Below are 23,655 nucleotides of genomic sequence, written 5' to 3'. Positions count from 1 at the left end.
TTCAATATCAATTCAAGTCTTCAGGAAGTCAAGATTTGCATGAGTCCTTTTCTTTTTCCTCATCTTGTTTCTTACTCCCTCTCCTCGCATCCATCCACCTCTCTCCTGTGCTTCTGACCTTTCCTGTCCTCTTCTCTCTCTCTCCCTCTCTCTCTCTCTCTCCCCCCTCCTCTCCTCCACTGCTCTCAGTTTATCTCCTCTAATTTCCTGAGGTATTGGGGGTATCGTCTCGCCACTGAGTCTGATGTCGTGCTGTCTCCTCTTGCACAGAGGAGCTGATCTCTCCCTTTAGACTCTCAGACTTGGATAGCGTCCTTGTTAGTCTGCGGCATCTCACTCTCTCTCTCTCTCTTTCTCTCTCTCTCTCTTTGTCTCCCTCCTCTCTTCTGCAAACTGCATATCCATCCTTAAAAAGTTGGACGGGTGGATGGAGAGAGGAACAAGGGAAGAGATCAATGAGTGGAAGATCAATAGGAAAGCCCTTGATCCTTCACTCATTCCTCCCACTGGACATCTCCCAGAGAGCTCTCCCTCCCTTTCTTTTGCTCTCTCTGCTGGACAGTGAGCTGTGATAGATACTGACTGAAGTTTTTAAGTCTTCTTTGATTCTTTACACATGTCACTATTAACTTAATTCTGCAATGTCAAATACATGAATCAAGTTTGAATATGTCTTCCGGTGCAAGGATATTTTGCAGTGGCTGCTGACTGGTACTTGTTTTGTTGTCTGATGTGACATCTGGTGGTTTGTTGCCTGTAATGCAGCCTGGTAATTGATGTGGATGTTTTCCCGCTTAAAGTAACCTACTTGTACTGTGCTGTTCTCTGTGTGGGAGAAAACGTGCAACTAAGAAAAAAAAACCCCTCTAAGATTAATACAGACACCTTATTTGGAAAGAAGAGTAAACACGATCACAGTTTGCTTGATTCTCCAACTACTTGCTCTTTCCTTTACTGGAATAGTTCATTTTAGGATAAATCTTTATGTTGTAATGGAAAAAGATGACCAGATGTAGACTCTACAAATGTCTAAAATGTTCAGTGATTTCACTTTATCCTGTGTTGTCTTTCCACAAACATCAGAGATGCTGCTGCTGCTGTGTAGGGTGTGTATCTCCCCTAATCAATGACTTCTTTCCGTATTCTTGTTATCTCTGATATTAAAAAAGGGTGTGGGGGGGATTTGGGATGGGACTTGGGGATCCGACTGTAATTCATCAACATAACTTTACAAAGCCCATGCTGAAGGCGCGATGCTTCTCTCCCGCCCACATGTTGCGTCTATTGATGTGCGTTCACGCGCTGCGCCGCAACTGCGCAGCACCGCAGATCCTGAAAGCGGCGCCATCCGCAGTGAACAGATCAGTATTGAACAACATGATGATAAGATCTGTGTCGTATTTGTTGCATCTACAACAAGCGCAGTATTTGTGAAGGCAAACAATACATCCATATCTACACTGCAAAAAGGCTGGATGCCTGTTTTGTTTTTGGATTTTGGAAACTATAAGCGCCTTTTTTTTTGGTAACATCCAGATGTTTTGTTTTTTTCCGATGAAAGGATGCTGCACTCAAATGGACAAGTGATGTGAAGAAGTTGTCGAGCAACGAGGGCTTTGATGACCACTAATTCGCCAATTACTGTTTGGCGCTTTAAGGAAACACTGATAGCCAATGGTTGCATCATTTGCCTTTCAGGTGCTTTGACGCGCAGACGCTGCACGCCGTGAAGAACAGAAAGTATAACGGGGTTTGATTACAGAGAGAGAGAGATAGTGAGGATGGTGGCGGAGATGGCGAGCTGCGGAGCGGCTTGTCACCTGGAGGACGGGTAAGACTATTTTTAATGTCAACATAAAGAATATAAACTGTTAATCTCTGGCTTTATATCAGTGTTTGTGTTTGTGTGGGTACAGTTTGCACTGCAGTGGATGAAACCAGCGCGAAAAACTGCATGGCGATAATACAGGAAATGGAGTCTTTTGTGTCTGTCGTTGCCTGGTGCCATCTGTGTAATGCATTTCAAGTAAAAGAAGTAAATGTGCAACCATTGCTTCATTGTAACAATCACATGTAAACAAACATGGATCCAAACAGACGATAGTACGGAAGCAGTGACCTCTTTGTTGCTCTGCACGCTGCTGTGTTGATACACTGTGATGACTCACTTACAATGTATCATGTTGCAAAACAGCCTGTTTGAAAACGACCTTTTAGGATTGACAATAATCGTACATGAAGTCATAGGTTATACTGTTGAAAATAAACACACACGTGCTTATAGTGATACTGTAGGAGAGAAAAATAGGTGCCATGCGCCATGTGCGCTATTTTGTCAATGTAACCTCACCACAGAGTCGACTAAAAACAAGCACTTTATCTAATATAAGCACCAAAATATAACCTCCTGCTTTCAGTTCATCATTATGGATGATTTAAAATGTTGAAAGTCTCACTATTTTACATAGATATATGCAAAACAGAGGGTGAAACTCTTTATTCACACCCATCCACCAATCTTGAAGAGTTATACAATATTTATTATCAGTTGTATTGTGTAGAGCAGACAGGTAAGGTGATACTGATGACTCATTGTCCTCAGTGAGTACTGCTGTGCTGTTGCCGGGGCCATTCAGTAAGTGATAAGGCCTGGGAAAGTCATTAAGTGAACAATATAATATAACATGTTGTATTATAAACATTGTACTACAGCCTATGGAATATTCAGTGAAATTAAATGTGCATAAGGGACATGTAAGTAGTTTAATATAAAGAGAGAAGCAGTGGCAGGATGATATAAGCTTACAGGATCATATTTTGAATAAAGGCATTCTTTGACCCTGTGAAGATCACGGTGAAAGTAGAGCATTATAATATCAATCAGTGGAAGTATTAAAGGTCAACAGTTTTTTTTTATTTTTTTTTTTAACTTGTGCAGTAGACGCAGGCCAACTGACAGTTGTTTATCTACAAACAGATGTCCTCTCTCTACATTGTGTTTATGGGAAGCTGTAGGAAGCATGTAAATGTTGTGGCCTTTATCTTTAAACCAGAGACAGACCAAGACGCTCACAGAAGATTTTATTATCGCGTTTTGTGGAAAGGAAGATAGAAACAAGAACTCATGCAGGGAGTTAATACATTGTGTCTGAACACATTTGAACAACGGAAAGCAAAGCTTGCAAAGACGAAGAGATGATTATCATGGCAACTAATGAGCCTCCATGTCGTTGTGGTGTGGCTATCTGGCAGAGCTGTGGACAGGCTTACCTTGAATAGTAGGAAACGGTGTTTCCTGCGCAGATGTTTGAAAACAACAGGAAACCACGGTGCCTTATCACAAATTAACACATACTAAATAAAAGACTGTTATGTTGTCAACCTTAATATCCCTCATCCTCTGACATATCATTTTACTCTTCTATGACCTAGTTCTGCAGTTTTACAACTAGAGGGAGCGAAACAGGAAAAGCAACACAGACAGATGCACAGTTAGATGTGTGACCTACGCCTGCTGGTGGTGAAATTGTTCATCTTGCGGGTTTGGCCCGCCCTGGATTTCCCCAGACAGATCTCAAGCATGTTGCCTCTTGTTAAAGCTCAGACTGTGTTAACAGGTTTCTCCAGTCTTCTGCTCTGACACAACATTTAAACTATGGCACTTGGACATGGCTCAATGATTTACTAAATTCCTCGGACAATGTAGCACATATCAAAAGATTTAAAAGTCAGATTGAACTAGTATTGATGTCTAATATATACAGTGGTGGAAGAAGTGCTCAGATCTTTTACTTAAGTAAAGGTACCAATACAGCGCTGTAAAAATATTCCATTACAAGCAAAAGTATTGCATGAAAAATCCTACTTAAGTAAAAGTACATTTTGCTGCACAAGTACTCGTTTTGTCCCTCTGACTGATGTATTATTATAAATGACATCTTTAGATTATTAATACTGAAGCATCAGTGTTTGAGCAGCATGTTACTGTTGTAGCTGCTGGAGGTGGAGCTAGTTTGAACTACTTCATATAGAGTTTAACAATGTGTTGTATTTTAAAAGCTTGTTATATTATCCATTGTGTCAAATCTTGTACTTAAGTAATATTTTATACATCTTGTATACACAATGTATACATATATACATTGATATATATCACAAAATTTTTCATGTTTGTAAAACAAAAGAAATTTTTATTAGTTTGTAATTACAATTTTCTTGAAATCAATTATTTGGAAACCAGAACTTTGTAAAAACAATGACACCATATCATATCATCACAATATGATACCACTGAAACTAGATAAATGACTATATTGAATATGAATCATTCAGCCACACTTTTGTTAAATGGCAAAAGTCTCCAGCTGGTATCTTTCCATGGCCGGTTTCCCAGCCACCAGCACTGCTCTGAAAGTAGGTCAGAGTGGTAGTTTGGGTGGAAAGGTGAATCTATAGTATGGCAGGATGGGTTGTGTCAGAAGTGTGAAAAAATGAGATGCGGCAGCTTGCACACATTTCCTGTTTTCTCAAGCTCACCCGACTGCGTGTGTTCCTGTTTGAAAGCAGAAGTGGTGTACTACAAGAACGTGCAGCTGCACAATAATAAGAGCCATAACTTCTAACGTCTACATTTCATCCAAAGATTGTCACCACATGCTAGACGGTCTTGCATGCTTCTTGTGTAATTTGTAGCTGTCTGAATGTTATCTCTTCTGCCCTACAGAGACGGAGATATCCCTGTGCCTGAAAACAAAGGTAAACATCAACCCATATTCTACCCAGTTCCCTCCCCCTCGCTGTTGGCCACTCTTTCTCCTTTCATTTTCTCACAGAGCAGATGTGTGGTTTTTTTTTAATTTGGTGACTGTACTATGTCCCCTGGAACATTTTAATATTAAAAAGGTGTGCATCCCCATCTATTATATGTCACTACTTTTGATTTCCTTCCTGTCTCTGTTGTCCTCTCACTGCTTGGCCTCTCTACTTCCCATATCATTTGCCTTAAAGGGCAACAAGATTTTTGCATAATCATCTGTGTCCCCAGATTTGCATTTGCTTTTTAAAATGCCACACCGTACCACCTGTACTGTACACAAAAATGTGTTTATTTTTTCAGATGTTCCTTTAATATTTAGTCTTTTTAACATTTTTTAAAAATCCCTCTATAGTTGACCTAGTCATAATAGATAGACATTCAACTAGTGATGATTAGGAATGCAGGGATCTGACTTTTTCTCTCTGAATATCGATTGCGATACCTCAACTCAAAGTGTCTCCTGATACAACTACTGATCCAGTATGAGTGCTCTATTTTTCTCACATTTCACAAAATCTTTATACCTCACTGCGTGGAACTCATCCACAGCCAGGAGGATGCTGTGACCCACCATCACTGAATGAATGCAATTGATTGTTGAAACAGTGACATTAACTACAAAAGTCAAAAATCTGTCACATGTGCTTGATGATAAGTTATTACATACTGGCTCGGCGGATTAGAGTGGTGCATTCCTAGTGACCTCTTGCATCCACACTTTGTTCAAACCCACATACATTTGCTTTAAATGCTAGTAGATATACCAGGGTTTATAAAGATAGATAAAGATAGAAGTGTCAGGCTGAATTTTTGGGACATGTATTTGAAATAATGCACAAGACATTAAGAATATTACTTTTTAATAAAAAATATTTTGCAGTCTTTTTCTATCCTGATAGGAGTGGTCTCTTCCAGGATGGCAACGCCCCAATTCATAGGGCACGATGGGTCACTGAATGGTTTGATGAGTATGAGAATGGCGTCAATCATATGCTATGACCTTCGCAGTCACCAGATCTCAACCCAACTGAACACTTATGTGAGATTTTTGGCTGATGTGTTAGACAGCGCTCTCCACCACCATCTTCAAAACACCAAATGAGGGAATATCTTTTGGAAGAATGGTGTTCATCCCTCCAGAAGAGCTCCAGAGACTTGTAGAATCAATGCCAACACCATTCTTCAGAGCGCTGTCTAACACGTCAGTCCAAAACCTCCCATCGTTGTGTTCAATTGGGTTGAGATCTGGTGACTGTCAATGCCATAGCGTATGATTCACATCATTTTCATACTCATCAAACCATCAGTGACCATTCGTTCCCTGTGAATTGGGGCATTGTCATCCTGGAAGAGACCACTCCCATCAGGATAGAAATGTTTCATCATAGGATAAAGGTGATCACTCAGAACAACTTTGTATTGATTTGCAGTGACCCTTCCCTCTAAGGGGACAAGTGGACCCAAACCATGCCAGCAAAATGCCCCCCACAGCATAACAGAGCCACCAGATCCCCTCACTGTAGGGGTCAAGCATTCAGACCTGTACCAGTTGTTCCTTTAACTTCATCACCTGTCTGTATATTGTTGCCTCTGTATAAGTTGATACAGATTCTAAGATAGTGTGAAATAAGTTGAGTTTAACAACCTTAACATAAAGGGGAAAACTGTATGTTAAGAGGTTAAGGGGTCACAGGCCTAAAATGTTAAAAACAACCACTGTACATCACACATCAACCCTTCTCTTTATGCCCTTGGTTTCCCTGTTTTTTTAGACCAGCAGATGGCAGGCAACACCCATGAAACTACCCAAAACCTTTGAAGCTGTGAAGTGTGTGAAGTGTAGTGTGACCGGTGTGTTTGTGTGTGTGTGTGCACACATGTGTGTGTGTATTTGTGCAGGTGTTTGTTCTCCACCTTGTTTGTCAGTCTGATGAAGGGAAGCGGCCATGCCAGAGTGATGAGGGATGCCTGCTGGCTTAGATGAGGCAGCAGCAGAGAAAGAGATTGGCCAGAGGAGTCATGTGAGGACAAGGAGAGAGAAATGGTGGAGAGAGAGAGAGAGAAAGAGAGAGAGTGCAGAGAGAGGTGACGCAGACGGATAGAGCGAAGTGGAGGAGAGAGATTGATGAGGGAGCTGCTGCGAGCGGAGCAGCGATGGCAGCATCTGCTTGTTAGTCTAAGATAAAACTCTGTGGGCCAGAGAGGATGGGCTCCATCCATTAGCCGACCAGGAACTCAGCCAGATGGCCCGGTCCATGGACATTCGCTGCTACTGGGAGGAGAGGAGCAACAGTTCCTTTGGACCCATATGTATAAATGTGCCAGAATGTTAATGCGTGGCACTTATCACAGACTTCTTTGCAGGATGCCACAGTTAAGCTGCTAGGGAATGAAAAGTTGTTGATGTAAGTCTGACCTGCTAAGGGCTTTTTTGATGACTAATATGGATTTAGACTGTTTTTTTAAAAAAAACACAGTACACAAGGGTAGAAGCATTGGGGCTGTACCTGTTAAAGGAAGAGCCCCAGTGACAGAAGCTAAAACTCTGTACTTCTTACTTGTTATGACACTTAAATCTACATGAGTCCATTTCACCCTGTCACTTTCCTTTTGTACGTAAAGTTTTAAACAGTGCGAATGTGATGAATAGTGGACGAGTTTAGCAACAGGGTATGTCACTGCAGCTGAGGTTTTCTCTGCTCTAAGTAGGGTTTGTTATGTCAAAAAGAAAAAAACTACAGAGTCAGTATGTATACAAGCTTTACAGATGATTGTGTGCTCTCTTTTCACTACACAGTGACTTTCCCCACTCACAGGTTAAATGTACTTTTCCTGAAACTCTTCCTGAACTGGTCATACATTAACTGCTGGGTAATATAATAACCACAAAAATAGTTTGATGATGGTATCAAACCTTTAAAAGTAATGAACGTCCCATAATGATGACCATGATATGGATAAAAGCAAACCTTATTAATCATGTAGCAATAGAAATGACTAATAAGACAGAAGTGTACTGGGACTTTTTCCTCACAATTAGACATTAATGCTTCAGTTTTTACAGACCAAACAATACTAACCTCAAAACAATTACTAATTTGTTGCAGATAATCTGACAGAAAGTGACAACAGTAGTTCAGGTAAGCACAAATATAGCATCACACCAGTGAAAGTCATTTGTTCTTTCCATATAACTCATGCAAAAGAAAATGGGTCATTTTTTTAACATTTAATCCCTTTTTCAATCTTTTTTCTTGTAAAATTAAAACTTTGTGACATTTTGCTCATCATTCATTGGATGTTCAATGAAAATTTTTCTCATGTGTCCCTCTCATATGGATTTATTGAACAGAGAACACAGGTACATCCACTGAGGAAAGCTCAGAGGAAGAGGAAGAGGACTCGGGTTAGTCTATCATCACTCTGTCACATCTCATAATTCACGTATTTGCATTCTCACTGAGAGTAAGATGAGAAGACACCCTCATATCTGAGAGTGGTATCTATCTTCTTATCTAATTCTCAGCAAGAAAGCATATATAACCACGCATCTAAAAATGTCAAACTTGTCCTATAATTTCTCTGTTTCTCACCATCCCTTCTTTCTCATTTTTTGACTTAAACCAGAAGCCTGTGCTGAGAAGGATGAAGGAGAAGAAGGTAAGAACTAACATCATATATCCAATTCAACATACAGGATGATTTGAAGAGTCTCATGGGATGCCTGAAACTCAGTGATTTTACAAAACATAGTGAACATTGCTAGAACGGTTTCACTCAATTTATCTCCTTTATATTTTTTGCAGACAATGAAGAAGCCGATGCTGAGGAGTCAAAAAATGGTGAGACACTTCATGAAACAACATTGTGTCTAGATAAACTTCAAATTAATTAATTATTTATTGACAACTTCCTTTACTAGACTGAACAACTACTCTGCTTTTTAAAAAACTGACTGTTTGTTGTTTACATCCAGTCCGTCATGTCAGCTTGTTGCCATGGCTTTTAGCGGTAGCTGAGCGGAATATAGCCTCAACCACATCTTAATGGCAGCCACACTACGTAATTATGCCACAAAATGTTGGACTCTTTGGGCTTTTTTGGAATGCAGAATTCAATTTGACATGTAATTGAGCATGCTCCACCCTCGCTCACAACCAAAAAACTGACCAAGGATGTGAAAAGTTTTGTCTAGGGTATCTGCCAGAGGTTTAACACAAGGTTTTCCGCCTCTGTCATGTGAATTCCATGTAATAATATTGGACATTAATTATTTTACCTTCTAGAGTTGATCCCTGGAACTGAAGCAGAGGTTCCAAATGGGAAAGGTAAGAAAATTATAACTGATGTTACGGCACAACTGGTGTACCGGAGATAGTTGCACCTGTCTTGTAAATAACATCCCGTTTACTGTCATACATCCTGACAGATGAGAGGCCCTTCAAATTATGCTGTGAAAAATGCAAAGCCATACAGCAGGTGAGCTCAGAAACCAAATGTTCATCTCACAGTGTTGTCTGCCTGATATTTTTGATTATCCTTGTTTACTTGTATTTGACATCCTGACATTGGGGAGGGCCGTGTGTGAGCTTCTCTTCCTTTGAACATATCCATCTGTAGTTGATGATGTTTTAATTTGAAGCTGTGTTGGTCTGTTTGACAGAGCCATGGCAATGAGCTTGTTACTCCTAGGAGGATCTCTAAGGGACGATTACAGTGAGTATGAAGAGTCTATGCAGGCACCTTCTACATGCTCCTCTGGTGTGTGCACAGTCATAATGATTTCTGTATGTGCAGCATCACTGACTCTGTGTGTGTTTCAGGGTGCAGCTGGAAGCAGAGGGCACTTATGAGTGTACAGTCACTGGCCTGGTGTTTGAAGCATCAGAGCGGGTCCTTGTGCGGTACTCCGTCTTGTCTTGGTCCAAGTTTGGCTCGTTCCTCCGGGACTCCTGGAAGTTCGCTGGGCCAATATTTAACGTGGACACAGTCAACAAGGATGCGTCCGTCCTTAAGTCCATTCAGTTCCCTCACTCTGTCTGCCTGGCTGGTGAGAATACATATCAAGGTCATCTCAGGCCTGGTGTCTTCTATGTTCAATAATTGATTGTTAATAAAGATCTTGGCCCATAAGGCAACTTTATGAAGGCCAAGTATTTCCAATTAAGATGTCACCGGGAGGCTGTCATGATTTTAATTAACAGTTCATTTCCATGATATTTTTTTCACCATTTAAAATAAAAAAAACATAACATGCATGCCTACTTAACAAATTGATTCCTGGCATGAAAGTAAAGATAGAATTCTGGATCAATTAAGACATGTGTGACCTTACGTACAAAGTAAAGTTTAATTAAATTTATAATAATCTTTTTTTTTTTAAAACATTCACTAAAGCAAAAACGAAACATTACACTTTCTTAATCCCTGTTTTCCTCACGAAGACCCAGATGATGAGATGACATTCAGTGTCCTGCACATAAAGGACAACCGTCCACTCATTGAGCCGACAGTGGACCACTCAGGCAGCCATGTAAAGTGGCGTGTGTCGTCCCTCTCACCCGTGGGTCCCATCATCCAGAAGAGCCAGCCTGTAGAGCACCACGGGGTGGTCCTGGTCTACAAGCAGCTGGGCAATGACAACAACAACAACAACTACAGCTTCCACATCTACCTGGCCACCAACAGCTCATCTGACATCAAGGTTTTTTTTTTTTTTCTTATTAGCAGATTTTTATTGGGGTTTTTCAATTATAACAAACAGTAAATATGACTGAAATGGTCAGTCTTGGCAGCAAATACAGTATACCATCAAATGAATAGGGAAGTAAACAAAAACATAGAAACAGAAGTGAATATACAGATGTTACAGTAACTACAATGTACAGAAATATTGCAGATCACATGGGCTACTCCACTTTATAATCTGATCCCGGTTTCCCCGCCCCCACTCCAGTCTATGACTTCATCAATCATTACCTACATTTGCTTCAAAAACTCCATGAAGCTCCCCCAGATATTTTCAAAAATTCCCAGCTTTCCTTTAGTAATGCATGTTAGTTCCCATGGCAACACATGAGGATAGAACCTGAATATCTGGATTCATTCTTGTTTTGGTCACATTTTTCCATCCCATAGCTATTGCTCTCTTAGCTTGTAAGAGACACAAGTCTGATAGTGCACGGTCACTCTTCTTAGTAATAAAATCCCTTGGATAAATACCCAGGAGGCGCAACTTTGGCAGACAGGGGATTTTCAGTTCTAGCTAACCATATCAAGAACCCCCTACCAAAAACCTTTGATCACATTCCCATAAACAGTGAAAGAGTGTTCCTTTAGCATTGTTACATTTGAAGCATTTATAATTTTAAAGTGTTAAATATTTTCTTTAAATCCACTTGTATTGTAGCAATTTAAGCTGCGTGTTAATTGTTTGTTTTTGAGCCTTCAGGCATACCTCAGACCATTCCTCTTCTGAGAGTTCTTCTTGTAAATCTAGCCTCTAGCTTTTAAGTTTATCTTCTGAAGACTCAGATGGCTTATCCACAAACAGGAGTGATACCTGTCCCCTACAACAGCGTGTTTTACTGTAATGTCTTCCAGCATTGAGAGAGGTGGCTCATACTTTTGTTGTAGTTCAGTAAATGACATTAGCCTTGCATCGTTGTATAGATCCATTATCGTCTTTAATCCCTTGTTTGCCCATGTCTTAAAACCAGAATCTTTTCTTCCAGGTGTGAATTTGCTATTGATCCATGAAACGTGACAGTGGGGGGGGGGGGGGTGTTGTTGGGTTTCCCCATTATATTTTTGGGCCTCATGCAAGATGTACATAGTATTTCTAAGAAAGGCTTATTTGTGTTTTTCCCCAGCTTGTTTGGCTCAGAAGAGTAAAGGTAGTTGAGTATGTCTCAGACTTGATCCAGGCTGGAGGTTCTTCCGGGAACAAGTAGTGAAGTAGCACATGGCTGCTCTTAGCTGTGCTGCCCAGTAGTACCAGTGTAGGCTGGCGAGTTTTAGACACCTTCTGTTGTAAGTAAGGTAGAGTAAAAAAAAATCCTAGAGTGTCTATTGTTCCAGATGAAGTTGGTAAACACTTAATTAAATCTTTGACTCGAGTGAAAAATAACTTGAGTGGGGATAAGGGGATTGATTGAAACAAAATGAGCAATTTGGGTAATGTATTAATTTTTAAGATGTTAATGTCGCCAATTAAGGAGACTGGTATTAAAGTCCATCTATTTAATGATTCTATTACAGATTCCACAATAGGGCTCTAGTTTGCCGGAGTCAGATCATTAATTAATGACATCAGAGTTCATGTTGTGTGCATCTTAATGGCACCAATCACAAGTGACTGGTGATCGGATCATTTAAAGGGATAGTTCAGGTTGTTGTGACTTTTACAGCTTTTTTTCCAATTACCTAAACTAATAAAGTGGCAAGACCATCTCATCACTTGCATGGACCTAATTAGCTCAAAAAATCCTCCTAATCATTTTAAGGCAAGGCAAGTTTATTTGTATAGCACATTTCAACAACAAGGCAATTCAAAGTGCTTTGGAGCCTAATTGGAGCCTTTGTAAGCTCTACATTAAATAACAGTTTTCTGACCAACATGAGCCCTCCCTTTCACCCAACATGACAGGTGCAACATCTGCTGGATTGTCACTGGTGTTTTGTTTGAATTTTTAAAACTGATGAATGAGCTGTTTTGGAAACAAAATTTCCCTAAAACCTGCTGTAGTTGCAGGATCCTTTTTTATTTTATATCTATAATACCCAGTTCCGAGGAAGCCCCTTTCAGACAGACATGCAAATGTCTGCAATTTTAGATGTTTTAAAAAAGACACTGGGTTCGTTTTCTGTAAGCGTTGCTTTGGCAATCTGTAAACTCAGGACCTAGTAACATTTCTGTATGTCCTACTATTGAGGACATATTTATATTTTTATAAATACACACACACACACACACACACACACACACACACACACATATATATATGAGCCATTTCATAAACCACTTTTAAAATACAGTGAATGAGCCATTTTTTGTTTTTTTGTAGAAGCGATAACAGTCTCATGACTTTTCACGTCAATTGAACATTTTGTGTTTTGAGGAATTTTTTTTCTGAAGGAGGGAAGCAAAAAAATAAAACACCCTCTCTACATGTATGCCACAAAAAACTCCAATTCATGAGACCATCATCCAAGCCGTCCCCAATTTTTCATTCATCACTTTCAATCATGTCAACTACTTACCACATAAAACTCCAGCAAAATGCCTTACCTATGAAATGGTATATAAGAAAAATAAGAAGTGAATTCGAGGCAAAAACTTTCCCTTCTTGTCTATTTTTGTAACTGTTGTGGATTTGATGTTTCCAGACTTTGTGAAATTGACAGTAGACGCCCACATTATGTTTGTGTAATAAACTAAAGCAAAGATGTGAAAGAAATTTGTTGTGCTGAGGTGATACAGTATTATATAGTAATTTTGTGTTGCAGGATAGTTAATAGTTTTTTATTAGAATAGCCTTTATGGTCAACAAAAAAATGTTATTGTTACAGTATGTGTCAGAATGCTGGAATTACTGTAAGTGTGCCACGTAAATCTGACAGTCACATGACAATAATGCCAAGTCATTTTTTAAATGCTGCACTGCTGTGGGAACTCAGGAAATGTGTTTGCGTTTGTGGTTGTGAGTGTCTGGCAGGATGCAACTGGTGAATAATCATACTATATTTATTGTAACCTAGAAAAATGACTGGCATGTATGTACATTATGTTGCTCTAACCATCACTGACCAGGGCAAGTGTTTTTGTGGTTTGTTCTTCTGAGATGCCTTCAATTTTTCCACTCTGACTGTGGAAAATGTGTTATTGAATGTTAATCACAATTCAGCCTGCTTATCGTCTGTAAGACTTCTAATTCATGTTTTCCTCCTGCCGTATGTTAACTAGGACATAGCCAAGCAGGTGCGGTGCTACAAGAACCGTTACATTCGGATAGAGAAGCCTCCCACTTGTAAACTGGATGAGGGGACGTATCGTCTCATGAGCGAGCCAGAGGGGGAGATCAAACCTGAGGTTTGTGTTTTTTTGCATGTGCATGTATGGCGTGTATGCTCACATGGACTCATTTATATTTCAACTTCATGTATACATATAGTTTGCATTTGTTATGCATTGACTACACAATTAAATTATGTTTGTGTCTCTGTGCAGGATTTGAAATTCACCCTTGCAGTGACTAAGATGAAAGGCTACTTTGAAGCTTTCTTTGAGCAGCCTCCTCCTTTTAAATTGTCTCTCATAGAGATTAACACTGAGGAGACTGTATGGTCCGCCATCATCAGAGAAGGTATCAGTGCATTTAGTCTCCCACTGCAAACTTTTGGTGATTTGCGGGTGAAAAGTGTTTTGTCAGACATTTTTTTATTATTGGACAGGGAACAGTAACAGGAAACATGGCAAGAGAGAGGAAGACAGAAAGAGACACAAAGATGCAACAGTGATGTTTGGCAGGATTGAAATCCTGGAGCTTTTTAGACACATGTTGCCAGTTAACTTATAATACCAGTAATTGTTTTAGTGGCTTTTCAATGACTGTGGTGCCACACATGAAGCCATAAAAAGACCAGATGTAAACCTGGACATTTTTTCACCTGCAAATTAACAAAACCTCTGGGCTTCGTCTATCTAATTATTGTGTTTCAGAGTGTGTAATTTGGGGTGTACTCCAGAGTAGTGATGCCTTTTGTCTTGTTTTTGATACTTTCAGGTGACTGTTTGGATACCACAGAAAAAAGGCCAAGAAAAAGAACAAACAGTAAGTTTGTTGTTGTTAATCATGTGTTTTTACCATCATAACATGCTTTCAGCTTTATAACTCTACAGGTTGACTCACATCACATGTGTCTCATTCACAGGCAGACAGAGGAGCAGCAGCCCATCAGAAGAAGAACCGGACTGTAAAAGAAGTCGACAGCAGGACATGCCAGGTGACTTTCCATGTTTTGTTTATTATTGTTTTTTTGTTTCTTTTAACCAACTTCTGATTTGACTACAACTTCAGGCACAACTTTGTTTTGCACCTGAACACGGCACTGTTTCCAGATGCACCTGTCTGTCTAAAACTATACTGAAATTAAGTACCTGTGTGTATGTGTGTGTGTGTGTGTGTCTTTTTCCAGATGGAGTGAATATGGCAACGACTCAGGGCCAGGACATGTCAGACAAACAGTTACTGCAGGTGGCCAAACAGCTGGGCAAGGAATGGAAGCAGGTGGCCATCTATCTTGACTTGAGCACCAAAGAGCTGGAAGACATCCAGGCATCAGAGAAAGACGTGGCCATACAAAAGATGAAGATGCTAGTGAAGTGGAAGAGCAGGAGGGGGCCGGGAGAGGCCACAGTGTCCCACCTGTGGAGCATTTTGAAGGACCTGGATGACTTGCCAATTGAGGTCCAACAGACACTGCGAGGTAATGACATTCTTGACATAAACACTCTCTAATACATATGATAATGATGAAAAAAAAGATTAATCTCTAAGTCAATTGGTCAAAATCTTGATTACTTCTAGTAAATGTTTAAACTAAAACATTTGCAGGTTTCAGCTTCATAAATAATGAAATGTGCCTCTTTTCTCAGTCCTACATTGTGATAAAATTAATAATTTCAGTTTTTTTCACCTGCTGGTCGGATTAGATAATCTATTATATGACGTAGGTTACAAGCCCTCATCCAAAAATGTATACTGCTTCACATGCTGTCATACTATTACAGTCCTGCATGGCAATCTCCTGGAATTTGGACATTTCAGTCACAGATCTGCTCATAAAATTTGTTACAGGGTGAAAATTCGAACTCACCAGACTGTTGGAAATCTTTTTAGCAACCTATAAACTCAGAAAAAAAAAAAACGTTTTGCGGCTGTAAGGTAACAAAAAACATTATTTATTTCCTCTGTTATTGCAATTCCAAGAAGCTGAGGGACTTTAGAGAAACTATTTTTTGTTTTTTTGTTTTTTTTTAAAGAAAAGAAAGTAGAAGCAACAGAGGCTGAGATGTCCTGATTTTAGTCCCTAGTATGGGATAAGCTTTGAAACCACTGAATCCTACACTTCCCATAATGCAACTCAACAGCATCCTTCTTTAGAGCCTCCCTGCCTTCTTAATGCCCACATCTTCTAAAATGCAGACCTCCAGTGTGTAAAGCAGACTTTCTGTTAAAAATTTAGGTCTAAGGCCCAAATGGGTGGCCAGATGATATATAAGTCAGATTACAGTTTTAATCAGTTGTATTTCTGAAATTACATCTTGAGCAGATCTCTGACTGAAATGTCCATATTCTGGGAAAAAAAGGCACTTGTTCTTATTTTGAATTTCCTACATTTTGTATGTTTATAATTTAAACTAGTTAATTGTTGATCAAACTAAAAATCTATAGATTGATTGTAGTTCTGATGACCACACAGGCAATTTTTTTTTTCTATTTGTGTCTATTTTCAGGAATGATGCACAATCGAGCAGCTAAGTGAAAGGGATCTGACTCAGACTGACTGTTGGAAGAAAAAAACATCTCAGGAATACAGAGAGCCAGAGTTGATCTCTGGACCAAACATCAGTTCTTCCCTCAGTTTGTGTTTCTCTTTTGAGAAGTTTTCCGAATGTTAAAATGATGGATGGGTTATTGTATTGCTGCATTTCACAAAAAGGGCCACTATCTTAACTTTGGACGGGCATTTTCCCCTTATTTTGTTCACGTGTGGTCCTGTGGTTTTGTAACGAATACAGAATTGTCAAGCTGTAGCTAAAGGTACCTTTATGTAGCCAGAAATGTAATGCTTAGCATTATCAGGTTAAAGAATGACCAGTCGAGGTAGAGGTCATTGAAATATTCAGTAGCTAATTATATAGCCAGTACTAGATGTAAATGTAGGTGCTGCAGTGTTGAAACTGCAAAAATGGGAAAAATCCAACCCGTGTATCTTGTTTCACTTTAAAATGTTATGTTTGTGGGACTTTTTATAAAACAATTAGGCATTGCATCACATGCATGTGACTGTCCAAAGCATAACATGGTGAATTACTGAACTACATTTTTATATTTGTACTCACTATGTACTGTATATATCTTTTTTTTACCTGTTTTTCAAACCCGTGATTTCATTTTTTTTATGTCATTTTTATTTGTTCATGCCTGTTCATATTTTATTTGTCAAATCTGAACCTGTAAAATAGAAAAGAGTTGCCAGATGTCCATAATTATGTTTAACTTGAACTATGAGTCCATTCCTACTTTAGACGGGAACACACATTTTTTGTTTAAGTATAAATCTTGTTTGTGTGTATTACAAAAGTGTACACTGTGGAAAAAAACAAAACAAATCACAAGCATTTTGGTGCAAGGCTGAATTTAAGTGTTCCACATGTGTGAGTGCAGCTACAGCCTGACAACACTGATTTATTTTTACGAAATGTGAGCATATATTTAACAAAATGTGCTATAAACCGCCTGTGGAAATATTTCAGTTACAATTTCTCAACATACTTGGCATTTAAATGGTATAGTTAGATCTTTTTCTCTGTTTTTTCTCTTCCAAATGACACTCAAACAAATGATCTCAACAACACTATTTTGGAAAAGCTTCAGAAACGGCACAAGTAATGTTTTTAGGAGCGTTTTTAGGGTCTTCCATGTCGATATTATGCAGTAATGTTTACATTCAGAGAGCAAGGCTGCTTCCTTAAATGCTTTACCACTGAGAGTACAGCCCATCCTTTTTGCACTTGTTTATAATCAGGTTTGAGTCCCTCCAAAGACTTTTGTAATAATGGTAAAGAAACAAATGTTGACTGAATAAAAACAAAAGATGATCCCCTGCATGTTTTTTTCATTGTCATTTTTATAAATTGTCATCAGCAACAACAGTACCAGTCAAAAGTTTGGACACACTTTAGACACACAACTTTTGACTGGTACTGTAAGTATATTTGCTCAAGTACATTTTGTTGCTAATACTTATTTACTTTTGCTTAAGTAAACTTTTAAATGTAGGACTTTTACTGGTATTGAGTAGTTTTAAATTGTGGTTTTGCTACTTTTACTTAGGTAAAAGCTTAGATGCTTCTTCCACTGCATCAGTAAGTTTTGAATGTTATTTTGGACAAGGTATTGTGTGTTTGCACCCAGTTTCATTCAAAAAATCACTTCCATTTCTGCACTTTCTGCATCAAACAAACACTTTATTATAAATAACAATAAATAACATCACATGTCATCAAATAAATATATGTAATAAATACACCTTAAATAAATTAAATACATTACATTCTCCCCAAATATTGGAATACATTCATGTGAATTGGCCAACATGGCCTCGACTGCTAACCTTAGCAATAGTTGGACTGTCATTCAGCTCTAACTGAGACTAGACAGCTAGCTTATGCCTGAGTACTAATCATACAGAGAAGACATGCAGCATACAACGCTACTTGGTCGGTAGTTGTAAATGATGGTAGTGAATGATCAGGAGGGCTTGTTTAGTGGTGACATAGAAGAGGATTGTAGAGTGATTTTGATGATGATGATGATGATGATGATGATGATGATGATGATGATGATGATGTTTACTTCCTGTGGTCTCCTGAGGAGATGTAGCCCATAGCTCTGTTGATGGTGATGGTTCGGATATGGAAGCCTCTCATCATCTTACACATCTCCTGCCTGTTGCTGAAAGTGTTGCTTTCCCACTGCGGGGCAGTGACCTCCTAAAAGACAGAAGAAGAATGAACTGCCAGTTTTACAAACTAAATAAAAAAAGAATTATTGGTATTGGTTTTGATCTAAAAGACTGAAACATGACTAAATAGGGAACAAACAAAAAAAGAAAATGAAAGTACCTCTGAAGAGTCACTCCCTCCATTCAGCATTGGGGAGCAGTTCTGTATAAACCAAGGAAGATTTTGTCAGGCAACTTTCAAATGTTATTTCCCAGGAGATTCTCTCACGCTGTATCTGTCTTTAAATCGTGACTCTGTTACTCTGTGTGGTTTTCTACCCCTCCTACACATGCATAATAAACACACCTTCCTCAGGCTCTGTACAATTCCCAGGGTTGGTTGCAGAAGTGCAGTTTCTTGCTCAGCATCTCTGAGTGGGGACTTGAGGTAGGACTTGATAACAGAATCATAGTAGGCCAAGTCCTTCATGATGTTACTTAGACATTCACTCTGTGAAGACCAACAAGAAAAAATACACATTAGTCATCTGTCTCCATTATATATGCATATAAGAAATAAGAGGAATGACTGATTGAATATGTCTATAGAATAGCAGATTAACAACAAATATTATGTAATTTATAGTTTTATATACAGTATGCTCTAATCCTAAGAATATTTTAAAAGAAATAGTAACTGAAGCATACCTCACTGAAGGAAGAGGTTCTTTGCATTGCGCAACCTGAATTCTGTTGGTTAAAAAACACATTTTAAACATTAGACATTTGCTGTGTTACTGGTCCAACCAGGTGCCCATAAACATCTCTGAACTATAAATTTGATCCATTAAAAGTTGATGGACCAACAGTAAATTTGTCCCCAAGATACTTAATGCAAAACTGACTCGAAAGCCTTCCACAGTATGTCTAAAAACAATTTTATCCTCAATTCAACATTTAAATATCAATTCATATTTCACATGACTAATAAATCAAGTCTCACCTGTGTCAGCGTGGGTGCGCAGGCCAGTGCTGTATCCGCTTTACTCTTCAGCACCACTGTATCAGATGTGATGCCAAAACACAAAACATCCTGTAAAACAAAAATAATGATATTAATTACTCCGAAACTACAGAGGTGTGACAAGAAAAGAAAATCCACTACAGTATTGCAACATGAAATGAATTGTACTCACACTGTTGAGAAGCTCTGTTATGTTTAGCAAGAGGCTCTTGAAGAGCATTGAGCATTGTGCGCAATTCTCTGCGCTCAGAGTGGGCACCGGGACTCCCGTCGATGTGCGCCAGTTCAGGGTCAGGAGCAGCACACAGCTGACGAAGTCTGCAAGACAAGAGAGAGATAACCATCAACACATACGTCTCATGAGTCGACCAAATACCATATTCAAGTTACATGATAAAAAGACACAATATAACCAAGATGAAAACAGCAGTTGGCTAAGGTATCTTATCTCTTGGTAATCTGTGTTTCAGGCTGGCAGACTTACAGAAATTAAAGTTTGCCATCTTTCTGATCAGATAGAGATCTCTGGTCGTGTCTGCAGTAGCACTGTGATGCTGCTTTCTTTATCTTATGATTTATATTCACCCTCGGGAGATTCCCTGATTCTGCCTCAGGAGCTCAACGTGAAATTAAAACGTCACAAATGTAGTTTCATCGTGTGTGCCATTGGGCAAAAAAAAGGAAGTTTTGTAGAGACTGCGAGGCGTGGAGTAAATAGACAGAGATAAATTTAGATTGATTCAACTAATGGTTTGAGTTTGCGTGTGCGTGTGCGTGTCATGCTTTGACGTGTAATTACTCGAAATTGGCTTTTGATGAGTAGAATAACCTATACCTGTACCTTCATCCATTATCTGAGAGGCATCTACAACATCTGCAATACAACATCAAATACTTAAACAATCTTAATAAACTGCATAAGTTTGTGCAATTATTCTTATTATTTATACAATTAAACATGAATTGCATGTAAATGTAAGCATGTGTAAGCAATGTGTTACAAATTCAGACACAGTTCATTTTATGCACTTACACCAGAATCAATGTCGTCATGTGCAGCAGGCTGCTTGTGTTTTCAGCGCTATAGTGAGGTCATTCTGTCTGACTGGATTATGGTTAATTGATCATAATGAAATAACGCTTTATTCAGGGCTGTAACGGTAAATTAAAGAGCGGGCAAACCCTGATTCATCCTCATCCTTGGGACCAGCCACATTATGTAGGCCACTTTACTCACTTGTGGTGTTCTGTTCAACAGATGATTATTGTTGGGTGTATCAATTGTGTTTCAAACTGATACCGAGGGGATGTCCATCTTGTCTGACTGGCCTGGAATTCAAGACCAGTCAATACTGACGTCAGCATGGAGGAGGCTTTGTTTTATTTTTGCCCAGCGCTAGTGGGTGGGTCCGTGACTCCTTCACTCTCACGCAAAAGATCACGCAAATACACCGAAATCAATCAAAATTACCAAAAGCAAACACAGTAAAAACTTATTAAAAACAAGTGCCAATACTTATTGCATATATATATAAATATGTGCATATGCATTTCTGTAGATTTAAAGACCCAGCAGTATATAAAGTAGTTAAAATTAGCTCCACCTCAACCTGCTACAATATCAAAATGCTGCTTAAATACATTGAGCGAAAATAATCAAATAATATAACAAATATGATAAAATGACATTATGAAGGGCCATTCTGCATAATGAGTATTTTTTGATGCTTTCTATACTTTAAAACTTTTAATTGCAGAACTTTTACAGGTAATTGTGACGTAAATGATCTGAATACTTCTTCCACCATTGGTACTAATCCATGTAAAAGCTGCAAGAACACTATTCTAGACTTTTTTTTTGAGAGTTGATCATTGTGTCTTATATAGGCTAAAATTATATATCTTTTGGCAAATGTGTGTCATATCTGTTGTTCAGTATCTGTCAACTGCTTGTCAAAATAAAATTTATGTGGAATTTCATCAGTACATAAAGCATGACATTATCCTCTCCTTACACTTCTCAGTGCCAGATTTTAGGACCTATGATCCATCCATTTGTTGTGTTGAAGTCACTTCTGAAAAGTAGTGCGCTCTCAGAAACTGCAGTGGTGTTGAGTGATTAACAGGAGTTTCCTGGCCTCTCTCTGTGTTTACTTAAGGACCATCAACAAATGAAACTCACCAGCAGTCCTGACAGATGACCCACCACTTGGGAGGGGGGACTTCCTGAAAGAAAGGTTGATCATCTATTGCATGAAAAATAGCATCATATTCATTACTAAACCTAGAATTATTTACAGCCACTGGAGACCATCATTTATTTTTCAAGTTTACATGCTGTCATTTTTCATCTGAAACAAAAATTCCTGATTGTGACTTTAAAGGGGCTGTCCAAATTAATATTCCTCTGAAGAGTAGTGACCCAACCTGAGTGAAAGAATAAGACACAAACTGTGTCCTGATGAGGCAAGACCGAAACAGAGGGAAATGAGTTACACGACATAAAATGTGATGAGCTCATTACACTTCATAAATTCATCAGAATGAGAATGAGGAAATACATGAAAGAGCAGTCATCCAGCTGACATGCCACCACAAAAATTCAACATAGTGTACGACAAACCAACAAATTATGAAACAAAGTTTATTCTTTATTTTACATATCTGTACATAAACATTTCTTCCCTCAAATAAAGTTTCTGAATACAATAGGATGAAAACGATATTAACACACTTATTCATTTAAAATGACTCGTGTCAGAAAATCAACATTCACAAAATGTTGAAGAGCAATTAGAGTGAACGTATTACCAAAAGCTACGACTCCACTACAAGGCAGGCATGTTTCCTTTACACTCTTTTAGCACCTTCAAATAAACATTTCTCAGTTGAAAACTACCATTTGTGCAGAATAAAAACAGGTCGACTTTGAAATACTTTACTGTCCAACTTAAAATGGTCTGAAGAAGTTAGTTTTCCATCGTTTTTTTTTATACAATGTTGTTTCTTTTTTCTCATGACTGACTTTCTACTAAAGTTTTCACTATTATTTTATTTTTTATCACAATTTTTGCATTTTTTTGCAGTTATAATTTAGTGGCGAATGTAGAAAGTTAAAAAGAAACAGTAGCAAAGCCGATCACTGCACAGTAAGCTGGGGGACAGAATCCATAACAACACACAATCAGTTTCCTCTTCTCCCAGGAAGTAGGAGGTGCTCCTCTGCACTTGGCGCTGGGATAAAACCACAGAAGCAAATGAAAGAGGGTGGCCGTTTTCTGTGCTGCTGCTACCACTGGAATCAGTGGGTCAGACAGGAAGGTAGACATGGGGGAACGGGAAAGCAGCGAGGAGCAAAATACTTGGGACAAGCGGGCAGGATTTGGATCGACACGGGGGGGAGAGGTGGAATGGCCGGGAGGGGGGAAAAGTCTGGTTTGGAGCGGGTTTCAGCTCGGTTTTTGGCAGAGGGGAACGGGGTGGAGTGGGGACGGGCATCTTATTTGGATAGGGTCCGCTCAGCCAAATGTTTCTGCTGGCTCTCAGCATGCCTGGGAAGGAGAAACAATAAATACAGTCACTTAAAAGATGAGCCTGGCGCTATTCCACATTTTTCTTTTTGTCAAGAAATCCCATGAAAACACCAAAACCAACGACTGACAAGTATTGTCTGTGTATGATTTAGCTTATTCACTTCCATTGTTGTCCAGTAACTATTAAAAACACATTAGGAAGCCACACTGTTGTATTGGGTGACATGTTCCTTTATCCCCGTGAACATGGGTATTGTAGTTTATTCCACATACACCTTACTTCTGCCATAAATACTCGTTAGTCCGCAGCTGAAAATAGACCCTTAAAAAGACGCTCTTTACAATCTGTTACAGTGTTCAGCTCTTTTAGGAAATTACTGAGCCGTTTTTTTTTTGTTTTTATTTTTAAAATGAAAGTATATATTTGAGAAAAATTTTCCATCTTTAGCATGAACAAATAGACATGGGGTTGAGTGGGGAATTCAGAAAGTATTGAGACACACAAACACAGTTAGTTTTGGTCTTTTTCTTCACAAAATTCCTTGAGAATA

The 23,655-nt window shown here is 38.9% G+C and overlaps 3 protein-coding genes across 8 annotated transcripts in view; 1 reads left to right on the top strand and 2 right to left on the bottom strand.

Moving 5' to 3' along the window:
• The first annotated feature begins 1,353 nt into the window (after positions 1–1,353).
• On the top strand, positions 1,354–17,711 carry si:dkeyp-97b10.3. The gene is made up of 17 exons (XM_044354881.1): positions 1,354–1,831; positions 4,724–4,755; positions 7,924–7,956; positions 8,169–8,222; positions 8,444–8,476; positions 8,623–8,658; positions 9,103–9,144; positions 9,246–9,295; positions 9,480–9,532; positions 9,640–9,866; positions 10,261–10,520; positions 13,782–13,907; positions 14,046–14,181; positions 14,602–14,649; positions 14,750–14,821; positions 15,014–15,304; positions 16,335–17,711. Exons 1-17 carry the CDS (start codon positions 1,782–1,784, stop codon positions 16,361–16,363), a joined length of 1,572 nt encoding a protein of 523 aa, XP_044210816.1. The 5' UTR covers positions 1,354–1,781; the 3' UTR covers positions 16,364–17,711.
• A 398-nt stretch (positions 17,712–18,109) lies between these two features.
• Positions 18,110–20,074, bottom strand: il12a (interleukin 12a). Its single transcript, XM_044355111.1, has 7 exons — positions 20,056–20,074; positions 19,744–19,889; positions 19,551–19,640; positions 19,256–19,297; positions 18,915–19,058; positions 18,729–18,770; positions 18,110–18,596 (listed from the first exon to the last, which is right to left on the bottom strand). The coding sequence occupies exons 1-7, from the start codon at positions 20,072–20,074 to the stop codon at positions 18,456–18,458; spliced, it is 624 nt and encodes a 207-aa protein (XP_044211046.1). The 3' UTR covers positions 18,110–18,455.
• Positions 20,075–22,201: 2,127 nt separating this feature from the next.
• schip1 (schwannomin interacting protein 1) overlaps positions 22,202–23,655 on the bottom strand; it is a 216,788-nt gene continuing 215,334 nt past the window's right edge. For all 6 annotated transcript variants that reach the window (XM_044353456.1, XM_044353457.1, XM_044353459.1 and 3 more), the window contains one exon: positions 22,202–23,122. In XM_044353456.1, the coding sequence (XP_044209391.1) occupies positions 23,071–23,122 (52 nt within the window). In that variant the 3' untranslated portion in view covers positions 22,202–23,070. The remainder of the gene's footprint in view (positions 23,123–23,655) is intronic.

Source organism: Thunnus albacares, chromosome 6 (genome assembly GCF_914725855.1).
Source record: "Thunnus albacares chromosome 6, fThuAlb1.1, whole genome shotgun sequence".
NCBI classification, from domain to species: Eukaryota; Metazoa; Chordata; class Actinopteri; order Scombriformes; family Scombridae; genus Thunnus; species Thunnus albacares.
The sequence above is the reverse complement of the archived record's forward strand: the minus strand, read 5'-3'. Positions and strand labels throughout refer to the sequence as shown.

Coding starts and splice junctions, on each gene's coding strand:
- si:dkeyp-97b10.3 (XM_044354881.1), top strand. CDS start 1,782: ATGGTGGCGGAGATGGCGAGCTGCGGAGCGGCTTGTCACCTGGAGGAC. Junction 9,533..9,639: donor ATCTCTAAGGGACGATTACA/GTGAGTATGAAG, acceptor TGTGTGTTTCAG/GGTGCAGCTGGAAGCAGAGG. Junction 14,822..15,013: donor TCGACAGCAGGACATGCCAG/GTGACTTTCCAT, acceptor GTCTTTTTCCAG/ATGGAGTGAATATGGCAACG.
- il12a (XM_044355111.1), bottom strand. Junction 19,298..19,550: donor GCGCACCCACGCTGACACAG/GTGAGACTTGAT, acceptor TTTAACCAACAG/AATTCAGGTTGCGCAATGCA. Junction 18,771..18,914: donor TTGTACAGAGCCTGAGGAAG/GTGTGTTTATTA, acceptor TGGTTTATACAG/AACTGCTCCCCAATGCTGAA.